We start from the raw sequence: 20034 nt of genomic DNA, 5'->3' as shown, positions 1-20034 counted from the left end.
GATACACTCATCCAAAAGTGTGCCACGCCAAGTTCATCGTGGTGTTTCATTGGTGCAAAAGGGAACTGGCTTGATAGGCAACTCATTTTTCAAATCTACCTGAATTAAAAAAGTTGAAGTTGTCCCGCTTGGCAAGATATAGCAAAATATCTACGCCGACTTGGCCGGAAAAGCTATATACAACTTACGAAAGCGAAGGAATCTTGCAAGGAATCCTGCAAAAACTAAGCACGTTGAGAGAGAATTATAAAAAATCATGTTATATTTGTGCTAAACTTCATATCGATACAATTCGTAGAGCGCGTGTGTGTGGACGTTTCTGCTTGATCACGGGAGTAGCGACTGGTACTTGCTGCGGATCCGGCGCTGCTTGAACTTGAAGGCGGAGAAGGCGACGAAGGCCATGGCTGCGAGAGCCACCTCGAAGAGCACGAGAGCGCTCATGCTCTCAGGCAGCGATGCACTCAGGCTCTGAAGCGTCATGGATGGCTCGAGCACCGGCCGCACGTGGATGTAGGGGCTGTCGTTATTAGCGGCAGGCTCAACGGTCAGGAAGACGCTCGTGGCAGCTCGGCTGGGCGGACTGAGAGGTGCATACTGGGTAGAAGGGATGGCCTCAGCCGGCTGAACGCTGTTCTCGAGCACGAGGCCCGATGTCTGGATCGACTTGGGACGTCCGTTCACGTACTTGACCGATCCGGTGAGCAGCAGTGTCGTCGATAGCCGTTCTGTAGCTTGAAGCACGACTTCACCAGTTCCGAGAATACTCACATCGGCGTTCTTGCACACAATGAACGCCGAGTTCACGGATCCTTCAGCAGCGAGACGGATCTTTTCAGTGCCGCAAGAACCAGAGCTAGCATACGAAACCTTGCCATTTCCCACAATTTCAGTTGCGAGCGTCTCGACCTGAAGACTCGGTGTCTGCACAAAGACCTTACCGGTCCCTGCGACAGCAGACTCGACCTTGCCGGCAATGAAGCTCTCTTCCGCTAGCACAGCAACGTGGCCCGATCCGACCAACGAAACCACCAACTCTTCAGCAACCTTCAGCGACGTGGCCTGGAACTGGACGCCACCGTCGCCGGAGACAGCGATGCCGACCGACTGCACGTCAATTGCATTGTCGGCAGCAGACTCGACGAAGATGTGTCCACTTCCATGGTTGGAGAAATGCAGGATTGCCGCCTTGTCGTCGTTCACAACGACGCTCTCTCCGAGCACGACGTTCTGTGTGTTAGTGGCGCTAATGGAGCGAAGTGCGTTGGGCTTGCCCAGTAAAATCTGCGTCGTGACGAGACCCTCGACGTGTGCGCGCTGGTTCTTGTAGTGCAGGCGGACGCCGCTGTCCACGCCGACGGCAGCGCTGCCCCCTCCGATGTCCGTGACGTCCACTGCTTCCAGCAGCTTCGGCGTGCTGGCACGCATCACGACCTTGGCGGCCACTCCGTCGGCGGATTGCAGGGAGCTGTCGTAGTCCACGAACACGTTGCCGGCCACTTGGAGCTGGAGCTTGTCGAGGTTGGCACCTGAGACCGTCCACGTCTTCTCCAGCAGCTCAGGTGATGAGGAGTCCGATGACGAAGCAATGTCCGAGGGGGTGACGACTGCAGAGACTGTTGCAGCCACCAGGAGAAGCTGGAAGAGTGTCAGGAGAGCGGAAGTGCGCTGCATCTTGCCCAAGTGGAAGTGGGGTGTGCACAAGGCGAGAGTTTCGATTGTGAGCTCTTCGTGCCTCTTTGCGGTAAAAACTGTGTGCGAACACACGACGTTTCTAGATGTAATCTTGCGCCTAAGTTGCCGAATGACGAGTTTAAGTTGCGGTAGAACGTTTGTGGGTTAACCATCATTCAATGTTATTACTCTTCCGAATTAAGAGCACCTACAAGATACAAATATTAAGTAAACTAAAATGCTCTTGCATGTGCTGAACGTAAATAAAGGCGTAACATCAGCTTTCAGTCGGTATGCTGCAAAATCGTCGGGTGCATGGGAAGTGCAGTTGCAGACGATGGACATCGGCCACTGGGCTCGAATTTGCTGGATATGTAGCTGCCATCGCCATAGGCGCCTAACTAGCAAATGCAACATTTGTGAACGCCTATGCAGCGGCGGTATTGTTGTGCAGGCCATGATGGCAACGTGTCAGGATATAGCAAGTACAGTAGTTAGGTTCGACAATGGCCTTGTCAATGCTGCTTCGTTCGCTCGGGGCGAGCTGCACGAAGACAAAACCTGCTGCTAGAGTGCGTGAGTGTCGGTTGTTTTGTTGATATGTGTTGTCCGTCCACCGCAGTTAATTTGTGTCGGCGCACTGCGGTATGAAATCAATTTCCAATATGTGATCAAGTGAAGGCTGCAGCTTGATAGCTTTGCTCCCACCGTTACCGTCACCTATTTCATGAGGTACTTGTACGTACTAGGTAGGCACTGCGTTGCCATACATCTCTCTAGCTGGAAACCAAGCAGAAAAGTATCTTTGGTGCTTGCCCCCGCGCTGCCATCGTTGTCGTACGCGTGCAAGTCCTCCTTATCGTGCGTTGCCACATTGTGTGTAAGACAAGGGCTACTGTACGGACGTCAAAGCTTGGCCGAGTTCCCGCTTGGGTGTTTTTGGTGCTATAAGTACACGATACGATCAGGAATCCTGGAAAAGCTATTGTGCAATGTGAAGTCATTGTCTCCTCCGTTCTGCGAAGCAACAAGGATAGTTTGGTGAGCGGTTGATACTTTTGCATGATCGCATTAGTCGCTGTGGGATGGTTAGCAACCGCCGACAACCCCCCGTTGGTTTCGACGGGAACCGACAACCTCAACGCCAGTCTCAATTGCGCCACCACCATGATCAAGGACAAAGTGCCGACCGTCATGCTCTGCGGCTCCCGCCGACGCCTGCAGGAGACGGTGGGTCTCGTGTTGCTGCTGGTTACCGCGCTGTCCATGGTGTCACGCGTGGTTGACCTATCCAAAGGCACCGCTGACATCGTTACCCCAAAGGAGCTCAACGTCCCCGTGCGCCAGATCAACGCCCAGCACACGCTTTGGCTGCAGCGGCAGCAAGAGCTCAAGGCCCGGGTCACGCAGCGTACTCGTCCGCCTCACATCTACAACGACACAGACATCAAGGGTAAATGCTACATGGAGCGGGACATTGGGATTATTGGCGCAGTGCAGCATGCTGCCAAAACGTTTTGCGCGAATGGAGGTTGGCTCCACGACAAGCAGCAGCCCGTGAGCCCCAACAAGGCTACAAAGGTGTCGACTTTTCGTGTTGGAGGAGGCATCACGAGCGCCACGTTCCAGAACCTAATGCTGGACTTCATCGGCGCGAAGATTCATGCCCCCATCGCGAATATGGCGCAGGACGGCGGCAAGCACGACCCGCGGTTCAACTTTAACCCGCGGCTTATTAACTGTGCATGCGATGAGCTAGCGGAGTTTTACCGCAAGTTGCCGGGTGACAAGGAACGCCGCGACGAGCAAATCTGGAAGTCATCGCTTTTTTCGGTTCCAATTCACATGACCTCGATTTGCTCACCTAATAGGCCCCCCAGCGCCACTCTCTCGGCCTGGGACTTTGTGAAGAATCCGACGATGGCACCTGACGGCAGCGAGACTGTTGTTTTCGAGAACCCCGTGGTGCTCATCGCCCGTCGAGATGACCATAACCCATTCTTTCAAATTTCGTACGCGCTAAACTCGTGGATCATGCTTCAAGCTTTGGGGTGGGATATCACTAAGACTCAAGTTATCCACTTTGACAGTGGATACCCGTCTCCGATCGACGCACTCCACCAGGGACTATTGGGACCAAACCGCGAGCTCATTGAAGCCTCTACACTTATCGGCAAGCGCGTTCACTTCCGTGGCGATGTACTGCTCGCTCCTTTTGAGCTATCCGGTCCTATGATGCAGCATCTCGATAATGATGAGCCGTGTTTTGATTCGGAGCTGTTCAAGACTTTTCGATCTCGATCGTTAATGACGCTTGGTATCACCCCGGAAATGGAGCGCGAGATCGGAATTATCGCTATTCGTCCGATGATCGTGACAGTGATCACCCGCCGGCCCTACGGGGGCCGAGTTCTGCAGCGCGTGTGGGTGAACGAAGACGAGGTCATGGACAGGATCCGGCTCGAGTACCAGCACTTGAACGTGGAGTTCCGCTCTGTCGAGTACGTGAACCTGACGCTGGCCGAGCAGATGAGAACCACCGTCGAGAGCGACATGATCATCAGCATGCACGGCGCTGGCCTCGTCAACGTGCTGTGGGCGCGCCCGATGACGGTAATACTAGAGATCTTCCCCAAGGAGCGATTCCGGTGGGGGTACCGGAACTTGTGCCAATTTGTGGGCTGCGACTGGCACCAATTTCGAGGCGGTGAGGACATCGGAGAGAACCCGATACCAAACACCAAGAGCAAGATGATTCCGTACGACGAGTGGATGGTGTTTTTCGAGCCGCTTTTCAACAGCACGTACGACGCGTTCCAGGAGCAGCAGGCGGTACTGCGCGGCGAGTAGGTTGTTCGCCGATAATATATATTGCTTGGACATTCGCACTGCTTCAAGCAGTCTGCTTGTGGTCATCTTTCTGACCTGACTAACGTTAGGATACATAAGACACGTTTGCTGGCTTATATAAGCGCGTCTCCAGCGCTAGAGCAGGGTGTGCATCATGCCAGGATTGTTGAAGTTAAACCACCCGGTCTCGAGTTCGTCTTCGAGCTATTCTAGGCTACGTGTACGTACATGTTAGCTGCAGTTCGTCACGACGGCCTCAACAGACGACGCTCAATGCACAACACACGATGCAATATATCCACCTATGAACCGTAGACCACCTGAAGCTTCTCAGCCTCAAGAAGTCGGCCGTCAAAAAATTTGTGCAAATCCCAGTGCAGTTCTCGTCTCGCTGCTCGACGCCAGCCGTCCCATCGTCCGACGACGGCGAAAGTCGCCCAACACAAGCCTCCCAAAACCAGCGGGCCAATGCATGTAACAGCCTGCGCTACGTATTACACGCACTTACCTAAGAAACAGGTCGAGGCCGCCAGCCAACCACGTCCGGGTCCAAGGTGCGGCCAGAAGGGAGGGGCCCAGCTGGATCAGTGCAGAACACATCAACCCGTCGTCATGTCGCGTTTAATCATGTCACCGTTGGCGATTCGCCGAAAGCCTTTTCGTCCAATCGCCGGTCGCCACATTCCAGCCTCCTCTATTCCGAGCCAACGCACACACATCGGCTTGGACCGGCCAGCAGCGCAGCATTCCGTCGCTCTCCCCGCCCCCCGCCATGCCCAAGGCCGACGCGGTGCCCTCCACGGACGTGTCCGTGTCCCCCTCCGCGCCGTGCGGCGCTCGCCGGCGCCAGATCCAGACGCTGGCGCTCGTGCTGCTGCTGCTGGGCGCGCTCTCGATGGTGGCGCGGGTCGTGGACCTGTCGGCGGCCACCAGCAGCTTCGGCACCAGCGCCAAGAGCCAATCAGGACTCAGCGTGCGCGGGCCCGCGCGTCACAATGGCTACACGAAGGCAGCGGCGAATGACGTCGAGGGCAACTCGGGCAACTTGAAGGCAACTGCCGCGGCAACGGCAACTTCCGCGCCAAGTGCTACCCCCACTACGGCGCCCGTGGTGGCGCAGCAGACACTGGAGCAACTCAAGAAGCAGGAGCAACTGAAACGCCGCGTCGTGCAGCGCACCAAGCCCCCGCACGACTACAGCAACGTCGAGACCAAGAACAAGTGCTACGCAGAGAGAGACGTGGGCATCATCTCGGCCGTGCAGAAGGCTGCCAGGCACTTCTGCCCCAAGGGCGGCTGGGACCGGCGGAAGCAGGGCCCCGTCAGCGCCCAGCAGGCCACCAGAGTCTCCACGTACCGCGTGGGCGGCGGCCTCAAGGCCACCACCTTCCAGAACCTCATGCTGGACCTGGTGGACGTGGCCGTGAACGCGCCCATCAAGAGCATGGCCGAGGACGGCGGCAGACACGACCCCCGGTTCAACTTCAACCCGCGGCTCATCAACTGCGCGTGCGAGGAGCTGGCCAACCACTACCGCAAGCTGCCGGGCGACAAGGAGCGCAGGGCCGAGCAGATCTGGTACCCGACGCTCATGGGGCTGCCCGGCGAAGGCATCCCCATGACCTCCATCTGCTCGCCGCGGAAGCCGGAGAACAACAAGCGCTCGCCCTGGGACTTCGTCCAGAACCCGCTCGTGGCCCCCGATGGCAATGAGACCGTCGTGTTCGAGGACCCGGTGGTGCTCATTGCACGCCGTGACGACCATAATCCGTTCTTCCAGATCTCGAACGCACTGAACGCATGGATTATGCTCCAGGCGCTCGGATGGGACGTCACCAAGACCCGCGTAATCCACCTGGACGGAGGATACCCGTCGCCGATCGACGCGCTGCACCAGGAAATTCTGGCGCCGCACCACGAGATCATCGACGGATCGACGCTTATCGGCAAGCGCTTGCACTTCCGCGGAGATGTGTTGGTTTCTCCTTACGAGTTTTCCGGCCCGATGATGCAGCACCTGGATAATGACGAGCCGTGCTTTGAGTCGCAGCTGATGAAGACGTTCCGCTCCAAGTCGCTTTTGACGCTGAACGTGACCCCGGAGGTGGAGCGCGAGATCGGATTGACGACCATTCGCCCCATGATCGTGACGGTGATTACCCGTCGGCCGTACGGCGGTCGCACGCTTAGTCGCGTGTGGGTGAACGAGGACGAGGTGATGAGCAACATGCGGCTCGAGTACAAGGGCCTGAATGTGAAGTTCCAATCCATCGACTACGTGAACCTGACGCTGGTGGAACAGATGAAGACTACTATCGAAAGCGACATGATCATTAGTATGCACGGCGCTGGCCTCGTCAACGTGCTGTGGGCGCGCCCGATGACGGTAATACTGGAGATCTTCCCCAAGGAGCGATTCCGCTGGGGATACCGAAACATGTGCCAGTTTGTTGGCTGCGACTGGCATGAATTCCGTGGTGGGGAGGATATCGGCGACCACCCGGAGCCAAACACCAAGAACAAGCGTATTCCGTATGACGAGTGGATGGCCTTCTTCCACCCACTTTTCCGCCAAACCTTTGGCACTTTTGAGGAGCAGCAAGCAATTTTACGTGGAGAGGCGTAGTAAGTCTCAGTCAGTTATTTGCGTGACCCACGTGCTCTGTTGCGTCTTCGTTTCAAGTTGCCGACAGAATGCTGCAGCTGAGTACCAGAGCACACGGTCTACTTTAGAGATGCAGCAATAGAGGAGTGCAAATGATACGCATGCGACCTCAGCTCATCAAGGAACACGAGTTCATGGAAGATTATTCGTGTTAAAAGTGAGGATTGCGGCTCTCCGCTAACCAGCTCGCGTGGAAGGCTACCCAGTCTGCTCGTGTGTACAAGTACCAAATGGCCATTCACGATTTCTCTGAACTCGATCACACTTTTATTGATTCATCCCTCTGGATTATTTAGCTCTGTGGGGTTTACGTGTGGAATTTCTGGGTGTACTCACGACGGAGTTCTGTGTGTGTGTGCAATTGTTCAAAACGTATGCAGGTGCTTCGAAGCAAGTTCTGAAAATTGTCGGCAGCAGCTTGGGGCTGCCTCAAAAATCGGCCGCAGGATACGGTCATGAAGGACTCGGGGTATTAGCACTTGTGCTGGTGGCATTGAACGTTGTTGCTGTGCACCTGGGCGATGTACTGCTTCTCCTCGAAGTGTAGCGTGCACAGGTGCTCGGTGCGCTCGTATGCCGGACGTGCGCAGCCCTCCATCGCGCAGCGCTTGCCGCCGCCGTGAGCCCAGCAGACGCCGTTGGAGACCGAGATGGTGGTGCAGCCGCTGAACGAGCAGAGGGTGCCGCCGCCGTGCGACCAGCACACACCCTTGGTCTTGGCGCGGTTGGCGCAGTCCGGGACTTTGCACTTGACAGAGCCGCCGTGGCGCCAGCAGCGACGGGCGTGCTTGGCACGGCTGGTGCAGCCTTCGACCATGCAGTACTTGCTGCCCTTCTTGACGACGGTGCCGTTGGCGAGCACCACTTCAGATTTGCCGGAGACTTTCGTGCTGCCGTTGGACACGCTGACATTCTGGAGACGGCGGCGCTTTGCGATCTTGGACGGACCCGATGGAGGGGCCAGGACCGGCGCGAACGTCTTGTTTGAAGACCCTCGCTGCGGCGACGTCCAAGGGAACGAAGGAAGCATCGCTGGCTTCGCAATGGTCTTTTCGCTCGAGAGGATGAAGTTGAGAGAGCACTTGTTGACCGGCTTGGACAGCCCCGGGTTGGTGATCGGCTTGAGACCAAGCAACTGCGGCATCTCGACGAAGCTGGGCTGGGACAGAGGGAGGAATGTGCGGAAGGACATCATGGTGGTGATGTAGGGGGTTTGTACTCCTGGTGGAGAGTGGGGAAATTGGGATGTGAGCTGGGTGAGCCCGGGACTCGAGCGTTCACCGAGAGCTTCCTGCCCCCTTGGAAGGTTACCATCGCGTTAGTGCCTGTCTTGTGGCCGAACAGGCTCAAGAGGCGTTGCTGAGCACGGAATATTCCACTTGACATGCGTCATCCGTTGCCGCCGGCCTTTTTTGCCGACGCCAGGCCTAGGTGGCGTCAGAGGGTCAGCACCACGGCGGCAATCGCGAGAACGAGGCAGCCTACCCGATGTGCAGCCACTCTCCACCTGGACTCAGAAAACGATGCCCCATGTCCGATAGCTTTTCGAGCTGGCACTGCGCGATGCAAGGAGCGTGGACACGATCTCTTTCAGGCGGGATCTCCCCAGAAACATCCCCCTCGTCAGCCAAACGCGTGGACTGCAGCCACCGCGCCCCAGAGGAGCCCTTCCTCCCTTTCAGAGGGAGCAGTTTCTGACGCGCCGACTGGTGCGCTCCTGGACCGTTATCCCCATGCAACACGAGAGCGGTGGTCAGTCTGCAAGACGAAGGCGCGGTTGCAGGGCGGACCAGGCTGCCTGGGGCCGACGCAAGGCGCAGGAAGGACCAAGGTGCGCCGTTTTGCTATTAACTGCGCATTGCGCACGAAGGGGCACGAAACTGAACTTGAAGTCAGGTGCAACTGTGGTCGTCCGATTGACGCTGGTGGTGAAGCTCTAAACGACACGTGGGGTGGAGGATCCTAGCTACTAGGGACTCTCAATGGGCACGTCGCCTTTGCCACACGGACGCGGCACCCGTGAGCACCACGTGTCGATGAAGACGCGCGAGCGCGCATTCCTTCGCGCACTCTGAGATTACTTTCGAGGGCTTGCGCTGCTGCCACGTGCAGCTGAGAGAGAGGGCGAGTCGCTGTTATCCGCGACCCTTTCTGTGCAATATCTCCAGTCGAAAAACGAAGAATAGTTCCCCCGCATTGTCGACCGCACGAACAGCTTTGTAAAAGCTGACGCACAAGTCATGTAAGTCACATTTCCTACCCATGAGATCTGCTCGCAGTCTTTGCAGGAATGGCTTCGGTATCAGGTGGCAAACAACCGCGACCGGAATAAGACGAGCGTACCATACCACACCACCATAGTCGCAGCGCAAGACCCCCATGATCCCGTGTCCTCATGGTATCATCCAACTCGCACCGAAGGCGCATCCAAATTTAACGATTGCTTGGATAAGTCAAGCGCTATAGAGGCTGTCGGAGTCAAGCAGCTCGAGGAGCGCAGTGCTCGCGTCCTGCAAAGGGCGAACCCTGTCGGATTTTTCTCGGGTTTCGGCTGTCACGCCGACGAGAAACGATCTTTTCGGCCGAGGCTTCAACCGCAGAGCGGAGGGTGCAGGACCCACAACCGAGCCGCTGATTTCGTCGAGGCGCGCTGACCTTTCCTCGAGCCGCGTGAGGGCAGTTTCTGACGCGTCGACTAGTAACTCGGCGGTGGTTTCCAAGAGTTCAGCGAAGGACTTGAAGGGCGGACCAACCAGACAGGCGTTCAGCCTCGGAGATCGTTTCGGCGGTCAACATTGCACACGAGCGAAAAGTAAAACCCTGCTGCTTGTCACAGTCGTAGTATTGTTTAAAAATCCGGAGACTGCCGTGCGCACACTCGGCACAGCAACGCACGCGGCGCGTATTCGTGCAAGTACATTCCAGAACCCAAGAGAGTCTTTGCTTCCGTACGACTCAATGCATTGCATTGCAGAGCGGTGCCAGAAAGCTGCGGCCGAGATCTACACTCCGTTATGTGCGCCCGTGGTGAATGAGATATCGGGCCAGGAAGCGGCACAGATCGCCTGTCGACGATATCTCCAGTCGAAAATCGAAGAATGCCCGGATACTCGCTCCGACGTCGACAACCGAAGCGGCGCAACGGGGCACATGAGCTCGGGCTGAACTCGTCTGACAAGCATATCACACTCCACGTGTGAGTTCTGATCAGATCTCATAATGAATCGCTTGGGAACCACCCACGGATGGCTCCGTTGCTTGGGATTTTAGTGGGCACAAACGAAAAAGAAGGATAGTGGTGGAGATAGCACTGATGTCCGAGTGTCCATAGTAGCTGCACTAAGAACTCGCTGGGTTCAAGGGGGTGATACGTGAGAAGATCATTGTCCTTTGTCGTGTCAGCGGGTCTACGCGCATGCCAAAACGTCGGAGAACGCTCTAGAATATCCACGGCCGAGTTGTGACCAGCGGATCCGTTCAATCCGTTATTGACGTAGCTGCAGAGAGCTCAGCTGGGGTGGCGTTTGGCCCCGCTGACGAGCGCCTTTGGCGGAACCTCTTCGACCGGAGCGTCGTTTAACAATCCAGGGGAGTCGCCCCATAACGGGGTGGAACCCAAAAGTGCCATCGCAACGCGCCTTTCACCTCGGAAAGAAGGTGGATAGGAAGATCCGCTGCAATTCTTGTCCAGCGTTAGACTTGATGCGCCGTTTCCGACATCAATGCTGATGCGAACGGTGGCAGGTCCACCCAATGCGTTCGGGTGGAGCGTGCTTCAACTTCAGAGTCCACCGCGATCATCTTGAAGGATCACACGTTCGGGGGGCATTCCTTGCTTGCTGAGTTTGATTCTGCCATCATCGGTCGCGGTGCGCTTCTGGACATCAACGGAAGTTCTTGTTTTTTTGGACTCATAAGACTTAAGCGCAACTCTTACTTTCAGCAGTGGAAGGCAAGCAATTGCAACAATAACGTTCACAGTGTTTGGTATCTGGGGCAAACGAGTCAAGAACTTGTCCTGGTGCAGGCATTCGAAGAATTGCTGGATCAATTTCGAACTTGACCTTTACCCTGCCTCACCCTTCGTAGTATCCTATAGCTGCGTTGGCGCAACCGTTTACCTTCGGTTGGGTGAAACATGCCGTAAGGGTGCAGATCTCCCTCACCTGCGCATCTACAGCGGTGGCTGTCGCTGGCGCATCTCGAACTGCTAGTACTGAATGCATTCCCAGTTTATTTTTTACTTTCAGTCCGATCGTATGACTCCACAATACTTCTAGGGCGCTAGAGAAGCTTGCGATCACGGAATGGTTAGGATTTTGTCAGGTGAACTACATGTAGATTTCATAACTGGCAGTGATTCTCTGCACGTCAACTACCAACCGTGAGTTTGAATGTAAGCTATCGATCAAATCTACCAGAAGCCCGCTCAACGCGTAAAAGGGAGAGTGACCTGTTTATTTGGACACTACAAAACGTGATACACACTTCGTGCTTCTCTCGCCGCGCTTAGTCCGACCTCGGGAAGATGTCCTTGTACTTGATGATGGCGTCCTTCCAGTTCGTGGGCTTACGACCCGTGAGCTTCTCCACTGCATCCGATGCTGGAGTCATGCAACCGTTTGCAACCATTTCACCGGAGCACAACAGGTCACCGATGCAGAGCTTCATGGGCAGCTGCGAGAAATCGCCGTACACGTCCTTCGGCAGCCCGCGGTCCAGCCACCACTTCTGGAGCTCCTCGTCCGGCATATCCACCATCTCGCCCTTGTAGCCGACCTCGGTGCTCATGAACTCGAAGATCTCCTCGTGCGAGACAGCGTCGGGGCCAGTGATCTCGTACACCGTATTCGGTTCGCCCTTGCCAAGCAGCAGAGCACCCAGGACGCGGCCGCAGTCATCACGAGACACGTAGCAGCCCTTCTGGCCGTGGCTGTTGGTCAGCCACTTGTCACCACAGAACTTCCAGGACGGAGCGAAGTACATGGGGATGTTGTCGGCGTACAGGCAATTGCGCTGGATGTTGTACTGCAGTCCCGACGCGTACACGAGCTGCTCGATGTAGTGGTGGTCGCGCAGCAGGTACGGAATGTCCTCCTCGGTCTTTGCGTCCACACCGGCACCTGCGCCCGACGTGTAGCAGAAGCGCTTCACACCCATCTTTTTGGCCACGTCGAGCGCGTTCTTGATCTGGTTGCGGCGACGGTCTCCGATCAGCCACGTCGAGATGGTGGCCACAACCTCCGCGCCCTCGAACACTTTGCGCATGCTGTCGAGGTCGTCGTAGCTGGCGGACACGACCTCGACGCCTTTGTTGCGCCAGTTCGCAACCTTCTCAACTGGAATCTTGTCGAGGGTGCTGCTCGCGAACACGAGCTGGTCCTCGGGGTTGGCGATTTCGACGGCGAAATCGGCCGCAGCGCCACCGACGTTGCCCCCGGCTCCCATGAGAACGAACTTGACCATTGTGTTGGTTGTGCGATACGAAGTTGAAGCTGGTGCTTGGCAATGAAATTGGAAAGTGGGGGATTCAGTGAGACTCGCGCGTGGGCCACGCGTACGAGGCATGTCGTGTTTGTCATTTCAAATCCCATTCCCTCTCCGGGAAAAGATCGTTCTGGTGTCGTGGATGGCAGAGGCTGGTAACACAGGGGGCAATTGACGATGCGTATGAGAGTGATCAGCGAGGCTTATCCATGGTTCATGCGCTTAGTACTTTTATAGAGTTGCAAATTCAGCTGCACACATGATCCTGTACTCTGACAGGGAATCTAGGTTAGCACCGCATGTTTGGGCGATCAAATGTCCAATGTCCCTTCGTCCCAGTCTCTGCAAATGATGCGGGGTTCAACGTGATTTTCCTGGCCCAGGATCCCAGATGTGTAGCGGCGACACGTCTGGCCAGGCACGCACTTGAAAACGCTTCCTGCTTTCATTCGTTTCTTTGACCTGAATCAGGTCACCTGATTCGCTTCGCGTAGGCAAAGAAATCACCACACATGCATCACTACACGGCCAAGGTCGTTCTCATGGTGATTAACCTGCTGCGGCTCGATGTGCACTCACATTTACCGCATATCCGTACTGGGGGTCAAGGGCGGTTTTATCTTAAAAGTAGCGCTATTGAGACTCTTTAAGGCTTCCAGCGGTAATTCCTATGGACGGGTCATATTTTTTTAAATTAAAGATCCGATGTTAACGAAGTCATAGAAAAACGAAGAGTCGTGCTATCACTAAATGTACCAAATGACGGGTACGAACGTTGACCACCGGCGTGGCCGATGGCGCCGCTGCGCCCTGCTCGCTCTACGGCTTCGGCGCGGAAGGCTATCATTCGTAGAAGCTCTATGATTCTATCTGATATACAAAACTCGTCGCTGACATTTCGTCGATGGTATTCCGTGAATTGAAGTTTTAGAGATCACATCACGGCGACAGATAACATTTTCACGGACAACAATTTTGGCTTTGTCCACGTTAGGATGAGCTGTTGTGCATTGAGTTCATCTTTCTTGAACGCATCAAGGCACTATCGGCACGTGTGCAAAACAGTCAGCAACTTTTTAATGCCGGAGACGATCTATGCTGCAGTTTCAACGACTGAATCAAGTGCATGGTGAGACTCGCCGCTGGACTGAGAAAGAGATGGATGGCGCAGCGGGGCGAGGTCGACTTGGTATTTTACAGTGGTTTGGCGATACCCGCAGCGAAGGCTGCACGAATGCGGCGATGGATGGGGCTGTGGTGTGGTGAACGGACACTTGGACGTAGTGCAGTGATTCGAAGAGAACTGTGACTTTGAACTTTGGTCGAACCACACAGTTGATGTGGCGATAGCGTATGGTTATCACGAAGTGGCGGAGTGGATGCTTTGCCGGATGATGACTGGAAGACGAGTTGGTCGAAGCAGCAGAAATCGGAGATTTGTCCATGCTTCTACTGATGTTAAACTGCGATGCGACTGAGCAGATTCCGCTGGGTTTGGGTCTATGCGCTGCAGCCGAAGCGGGTGACACAGAAGTAGTGCAGCTACTGTGCGATGCTTACCCGCACTGCGATATTAGAGCATCTCCACCGCGGGAGCAAATTGCTGCCGCAGCAGAGAATTTTCGAATACCTCCAACTCTTTCCACTGCAAGGAGCTAACTAGTCCAGGAGCAAACGAAAACGTTTCGTGGGAGCAAACGAAGCCGATTTGCTCCCGCATTTGCTGCCAGCACTTCTTGCAAGAGTCCTGACACAAACGTCCCAGATGAAATGATTGCTTTAGACTCGCGGGCGCCTTATCTTCGAACAACGATTGCGACTTTTCAGTATCCACTTCGAATTCGCGAGTCAGGACTCGATGGCGAGGCGATATCAACACACGTTAACTCCTCGTGCAGCACCGCACTCATGGCGTTCTCGTACGTCGTGGCCAGTAGCTCGAAGCAGTTGGGCGCCGTGATCCTCGGGCCGACACAGTGGATGAGCTACTTCACGCCGGCGTCAAAGGCCGGCGTCGCCGCCGCGGACCCCGTGGGTTACCGGCCGTGAAACGACGGGACGTCAAGACTGCGGCCCGCGTGACGGAAAACTCCCTGCGCTGCGCCCACGTAGTGGTTTGTCAAGTCGGGAAGGCGATGTCGTTCATCGGCCGGCCGTCCACGTCGTTGATGTATCCGATGTCGCCCTCCAACACCTGACGGCCCGGTCAAACTGCGCCCTTTGACTACAGGAACTCCTCCTCGACGCACGCGCGCCGCCTCTAGTCCAGTCCCAGCCTCGGGTAGGCAGCGCCAGGAAGCGCAGCTCCAGGACGCGCTGGGCTTTGAAGTGCAGAGCCAGCAGCTCTGACCAGAGGGAGCTGTCCTGCAGATAGCCGTGTAGCTCCGGCGTCGCCTGGACGAAGCGCAGGACGGCATCGAGCGCCGACAGGTCGAAGCAGCACAGGACACAATGCGCGACGTCCACCACGGCCCACAGTTCCATGCCGCTCGATACTGGCGGGGCACCTCCATGCTGGATGAAACTTTGAAGTGGGTTGGAAAGCTTCAGATGGCAAGAGCACTATTTCGCGTGGGCAACCAGCAAGTTCTTGAAAGCCTATGAACGTAGAAGGCAATACAAGTAAGATGGTGCTTGGAGTAGAATAAAGCATTCGCACCTGACCTCATCATCGTCGCTGGTGCCACACGCCTACAACTCCTCGTCGCTAACCTCCATTTTGGCTCTGGGCTGGATGCGGGCGCTAAAGAGTCACTGTTTGCTGTTTGTGCGGTGGAGTTGCAACTATTTGGCGCTGGTAGCAACTGAGCATTCGACGGTTATATTTTTCACTTTTGCTGCTAGATTTGCTGCCATGCGATGAGACGCTCTTATTGGACCTGCAAATGATGCGACAGAAAATGGCCAAATCGATACGTATTGCGAAGCTACTGCTGCCAGCAAAACATTATCGGAAGTGGATGAGGGACGCCGTCATTTTGCTGTCTCTATAACGTCTCTGGACCGTCTCTCAGATAATTGGATTATCTGAAGTGGGTACCTTCGGATAACACACGGTATCTCCCGACGAGGCGGACCGCGTCCAGCGACCGGGCCAATGATCTGTGGGGGATTTTAGCGTAGCCGTGCAAAATACCTTCTGTATTTGCATCGGCGTCGTGTTCAAATGATAGTCGCTCCTGTCAAACAAAATCTCCCCCTTCCACTTTCGCTCAACGCCAACCACGCGCAACAAGCAAGTCAACCTCATGGATGCTCATACTCGAGTCTCGGTGTCCAACGCGCAGGAAATTACGAATGTTGTTTCTGACATTGTGCTGGAGCATGTAGCATCGCGTCCGTCAAACACAACGAAGCAGTATGCGCCTAAGCAATCTGAGATCAAGCAATGGCGCGTAATGAAAAACTATGATGATGGTAGTTTTGGTTTACGAAGGCAAGCTAGTGACTTTCCTCAAAACATATATTATTCCTCGTGGGAATAAGCGGAAGAAAGGAGAAAATGGTCAAGGGAATAGCGAGTATTGAAGCGTATGCCAAAGCTGTGATCGATATGTACAAACTGCAGCAGTCTTTGAAAACTAACTCACATCCTCACCCGCGTGGTAAAGCGTATCATGATTTATTTGACACCTTAAAGCGGAACGAAACAGAGCGAAAGCGCACGCAGTATGTAGATCGGGGTCTGGGAACCATTTTGGACGGCTACAACGTGGAGGATATGAATCAATAAAGTGACTTTTGGATGTCGGACAATGATGGAGATGCCCTTCGCGACAGAGCAGATTTTTTTCTTGGCCATTCGTAGTAGAAACGCGACGGTTTATCGAGCTACCTGACATGTTAAGAGTGGAACGACCGGACGAAGGGCCTCAGCTGTGCACGCCTCTAGTTATTCTATTGAATCGTGGCGAGACGAATCAGCACGGCAGGATCGAGTATGGTGCAGCACTGCGATGCAAAACGGAATTGATATGCCCTCTTAATGCTGTGGCGTGTCATCTTTTTTGGAGGTGGCAGATCGATTTGGAGCCCTTTCCAGATGTGTCGTGTCGGAAAAAGTGGTATGACATTCGTCTAATTAATGGATCTAACACAACTAAAGATATGCCGTACAACACACAACTGAATCGAATTAAACGAGCCTGTGACGCCTGTGGTATCAATTCAACTGTTTGGACGCATGCAAATCGTGGGTCGGGGGCAAGGCTAGCCGAGACTTACGGAGCAAGTGAGGAGCAGATTCGCCGCCTTGGCAGATGGAACGCAACTCGCATGGAGGGCTGCTACTTGACGTCGTTGCCTAAAAAGGCAATGCGAGCTTTGGCGGGGTTCCCTACGAAAGGTGGATCGTATTGGCTGCATGTGCATGTGTCGTTCCCAGTAATGAGCTACAACGCCTTGTGTTTCCTGATGTCGAAAGTCGGAGGAGTTGATTGCTGCCAGTGACAAAACTGAAATTGCCGCCGGTGCTTTCCTCAAGATGCTCAGACATATGCGGGTTATTTTTCTGCTGGACTCTGTTAGCTTACATGAAAAGTATCCGAACCATCGCTTGTGGAAACATCCCCTGTTCAGCTCAGTGGAGTATGCTTCGTTTCGGAGGGAAGTGACAACAACAACATCTTCAATGGTTACACCTGAACTTCATACTCTGGAATCGGTCGTACCTCAGCTAGCAGCGGTGCTGAAAGAAAACTTTGAAGCATTGAGCGGAAAAATTGATGCATTGGCGGCTGGAGTTGGCTCGATCAGAGACCTCTAAAAAACGACTTGTTCTTCGTTGGGAAAATATTGAGGGTGGTGATACTTCGGATATTGAGATCTGTACTAATACTCAACCGTCTAGCAGTGTGGCGCGCTGTGGCGAAACTAGCAGTACACCTGTGAAATTGAGCAGATCTGTACGACCTGTGGTAGAATTGTGGCGAGAGTATACTGACGGGATAGGAGGTCAGATGTCAATAGCTGAAGCCGACAAGCGCCTAGGCACTAATTGGCGGCAGAACCCCACCGAATCAAGATTCTACCTACGTTGAAAGCGATATTATAAGGCTATAGCCGCTAGTGATAGCATTACCCATGAATCGCAGGAGAGAAGCTCGAGCTAGAACTCATCAAGTCTGGCATGTCGTTGAACGCCTTTACGAAAAGACTACCTGATTTGACAAGATGATAGTGGTATCTGGTATGAGTATGAACGGCTGCGGCAGATAAGAACAGACCCGCCGGGGTGCATACTGGGCGTTTAGCACAACACTGCAGACTTACTCAATACCACAGGATCTGTAAACCAATACACGCACGTTGCACACGGTGTTTTAGTATGCACAGGTCCCAGATAGCAATAGCCTGACCGGTCAATCTATTTTGTGTAACTACTTATACAGATTAGTCTGACTGGTCAGATTGTTTTACAATAGCCTGACCGGTCAGTCTATTTTGTGTAACCACTTATACAGATTAGTCTGACTGGTCAGATTGTTTTACAATAGTCTGACTGGTCAGATTATTTTACAATAGCTTGACCGGTCAGTCTATTTTGTGGCCTACAGGCAAGCACCCACTGTTAAGCACTCCGGTGCGAGCGATCTCCTTGATGTCGGCCTCGCACACTGAAGCTGACTAGCAACAGCGAGATGCTGCCGGCAAATGGTGCCACCAAGCTCCACTGCTCCCACGGGTTCTTCTTCTAGAAGACCAGCACCACCGCCAGGACGTACTGCAGATACCGCTGTAGCACGGGGCATCCATCAGCTGCTGAGACTCTGACTCGACTCAACGCGACTCGAGGCTCGCGGCTACCCCGCCTGCGAGCTGAACCCGTACTTCCAAATGTCCTTGCACTGCTGCCTTCGAGTGCTGCTGCGCGATACCAAGCATTTGATCCCCAGCAGCGAAAGGGTGACATATTGGCCATGTTGTCCTGTGCTCGCAAATGGCATGCAAAAAACAAAAAAAAACTATTTATATAAAACCTCGTCGAATTGCAAAATCAAGTATATCAGCTGCGTCGGCTCGTCTGGCTTTGCCTGGATTTCACTATAGGACGGCGTCCGGTCGGGACCGGAGATACCCCCTCGGTATTGGAGCCCATCCGTGGGGCGCTTATCGTCCACTCGCATTCAGCAATCCGACAGCGGCTGGGGAGCCCTCAAGTCACGTGAGACGCGCGAGGCGGTGCCGCGTCAGGGAGGTGATGACCCCGCGTAGGCGGCGGGCGAGTGCGGCAACCTGTGCGAGGCGGCGCCACGACGACAACATGGTAAATTATGCACCAGTAAGTTGGACATTCGCGGGGTGGGCATTTACTAACACTGTGATGTATGGCATTTAACTTGTTTCACAGACTATGTACTTTTCTTTAGGCTATCACTCAATGCATTCAGGGTAAGCTGTGATTGATTTCGTAGTGCTTCAAGCATACAAACGGCTTCTTCGTGACTAACGCTCTGATGTTGCACGATAGCAAGGACCCGATCAATAATTCGCTTGCGTCGAAAGTAAAAGCGTTTCTCAGCTGCGGTGTTTCGCCAGGAAGAACCATGCTGTACTACGAGTTCCCTCCCGGCAAGACCGCCCTGTATTCCAAGCGACCATTCCTGTCAGACCTGGTGAACCGTTTTTAAAGCCCGCACCATTATATACGATGCGGGGAGAAGAGGTCGACTGGTGGGCGGCTGAGACACCGGATTTGATGCGTCAGTGTCTCCCCAGTTAACGGTGAGTCGAACGGCAGCGGCGCCTGATGTAAGTTGCTTGAATTCACCTGCCAAACTACGAATTGATGTCCCAATTGCGTTTGTCTTGTTGTAAATATGTTCTAGCGTTTGCTGATGCTGTTGATTTAGGTAGTCCATCAAGTCAGAAGCAATCTCATGTATTGCCTGGGGCGATTTCTCCTTTATCATCTTCTCCTTCCGTTTTGAAGCAAATTCATCGAAATCTCGGGATTGAAACAAGGGGTGACTCCACAGCTTGTGCGCAGGGTGCACATCACGAAGCAGCACGGCGTCTTGCAAAACGACAGTGCGAAGGTACAGTAATAGCTCTAAGAAGCCACCCGTTGCAACATGAGGTGCTGACTGTTTGATGTACCCATCCATGTAGTTCCCTACGAACGGAAAGACCTCTCGTCGCAGAATATCTGTCGGGTCGAGCGAAGCACGATTCAGGAAAAAGCTCGTCGATCTGGTGAGAAAAGGAAGGTCGTTTGAGCACTAGATGTCAGAATGCAAAGTGATTGATTTAGGTCCTTAGTTCGCGAACTGCGTGCTGCCTCTAAGCCTACTGGATATTCCTGCTGGATACACTCTACTGGATTCCTAACTGGATAGAAGGTCCTTCAGCCAATCAGC

General features: G+C 54.3%; 5 protein-coding genes across 5 annotated transcripts; 2 read left to right on the top strand and 3 right to left on the bottom strand.

Annotated features, from left to right (window-relative positions):
• Window positions 1–327: 327 nt before the first annotated feature.
• Window positions 328–1674, bottom strand: IUM83_09234 (Phosphatidate cytidylyltransferase; the record flags this gene model as incomplete). Its single annotated transcript, XM_067933661.1, has 1 exon — window positions 328–1674. The coding sequence occupies one exon, from the start codon at window positions 1672–1674 to the stop codon at window positions 328–330; it is 1347 nt and encodes a 448-aa protein (XP_067799974.1).
• A 1167-nt stretch (window positions 1675–2841) lies between these two features.
• Window positions 2842–4524, top strand: IUM83_09233 (uncharacterized protein; the record flags this gene model as incomplete). Its single annotated transcript, XM_067933660.1, has 1 exon — window positions 2842–4524. The coding sequence occupies one exon, from the start codon at window positions 2842–2844 to the stop codon at window positions 4522–4524; it is 1683 nt and encodes a 560-aa protein (XP_067799976.1).
• Window positions 4525–5296: 772 nt separating this feature from the next.
• On the top strand, window positions 5297–7150 carry IUM83_09232 (uncharacterized protein; the record flags this gene model as incomplete). Its single annotated transcript, XM_067933659.1, has 1 exon — window positions 5297–7150. The coding sequence occupies one exon, from the start codon at window positions 5297–5299 to the stop codon at window positions 7148–7150; it is 1854 nt and encodes a 617-aa protein (XP_067799975.1).
• A 511-nt stretch (window positions 7151–7661) lies between these two features.
• Window positions 7662–8384, bottom strand: IUM83_09231 (WRKY transcription factor 19; the record flags this gene model as incomplete). The annotated part of the gene is made up of 1 exon (XM_067933658.1): window positions 7662–8384. The coding sequence occupies one exon, from the start codon at window positions 8382–8384 to the stop codon at window positions 7662–7664; it is 723 nt and encodes a 240-aa protein (XP_067799977.1).
• Window positions 8385–11698: 3314 nt separating this feature from the next.
• IUM83_09230 (Nucleotide binding protein) lies at window positions 11699–15160 on the bottom strand (the record flags this gene model as incomplete). Its single annotated transcript, XM_067933657.1, has 2 exons — window positions 11699–12684; window positions 14926–15160. 2 exons carry the CDS (start codon window positions 15158–15160, stop codon window positions 11699–11701), a joined length of 1221 nt encoding a protein of 406 aa, XP_067799901.1.
• Window positions 15161–20034: the final 4874 nt, after the last annotated feature.

The sequence above is a fragment of the Phytophthora cinnamomi genome (genome assembly GCF_018691715.1).
Source record: "Phytophthora cinnamomi strain GKB4 chromosome Unknown Contig3, whole genome shotgun sequence".
Classification (NCBI taxonomy): Eukaryota; Oomycota; class Peronosporomycetes; order Peronosporales; family Peronosporaceae; genus Phytophthora; species Phytophthora cinnamomi.
This window is presented reverse-complemented; position numbering and strand designations above follow the sequence as displayed.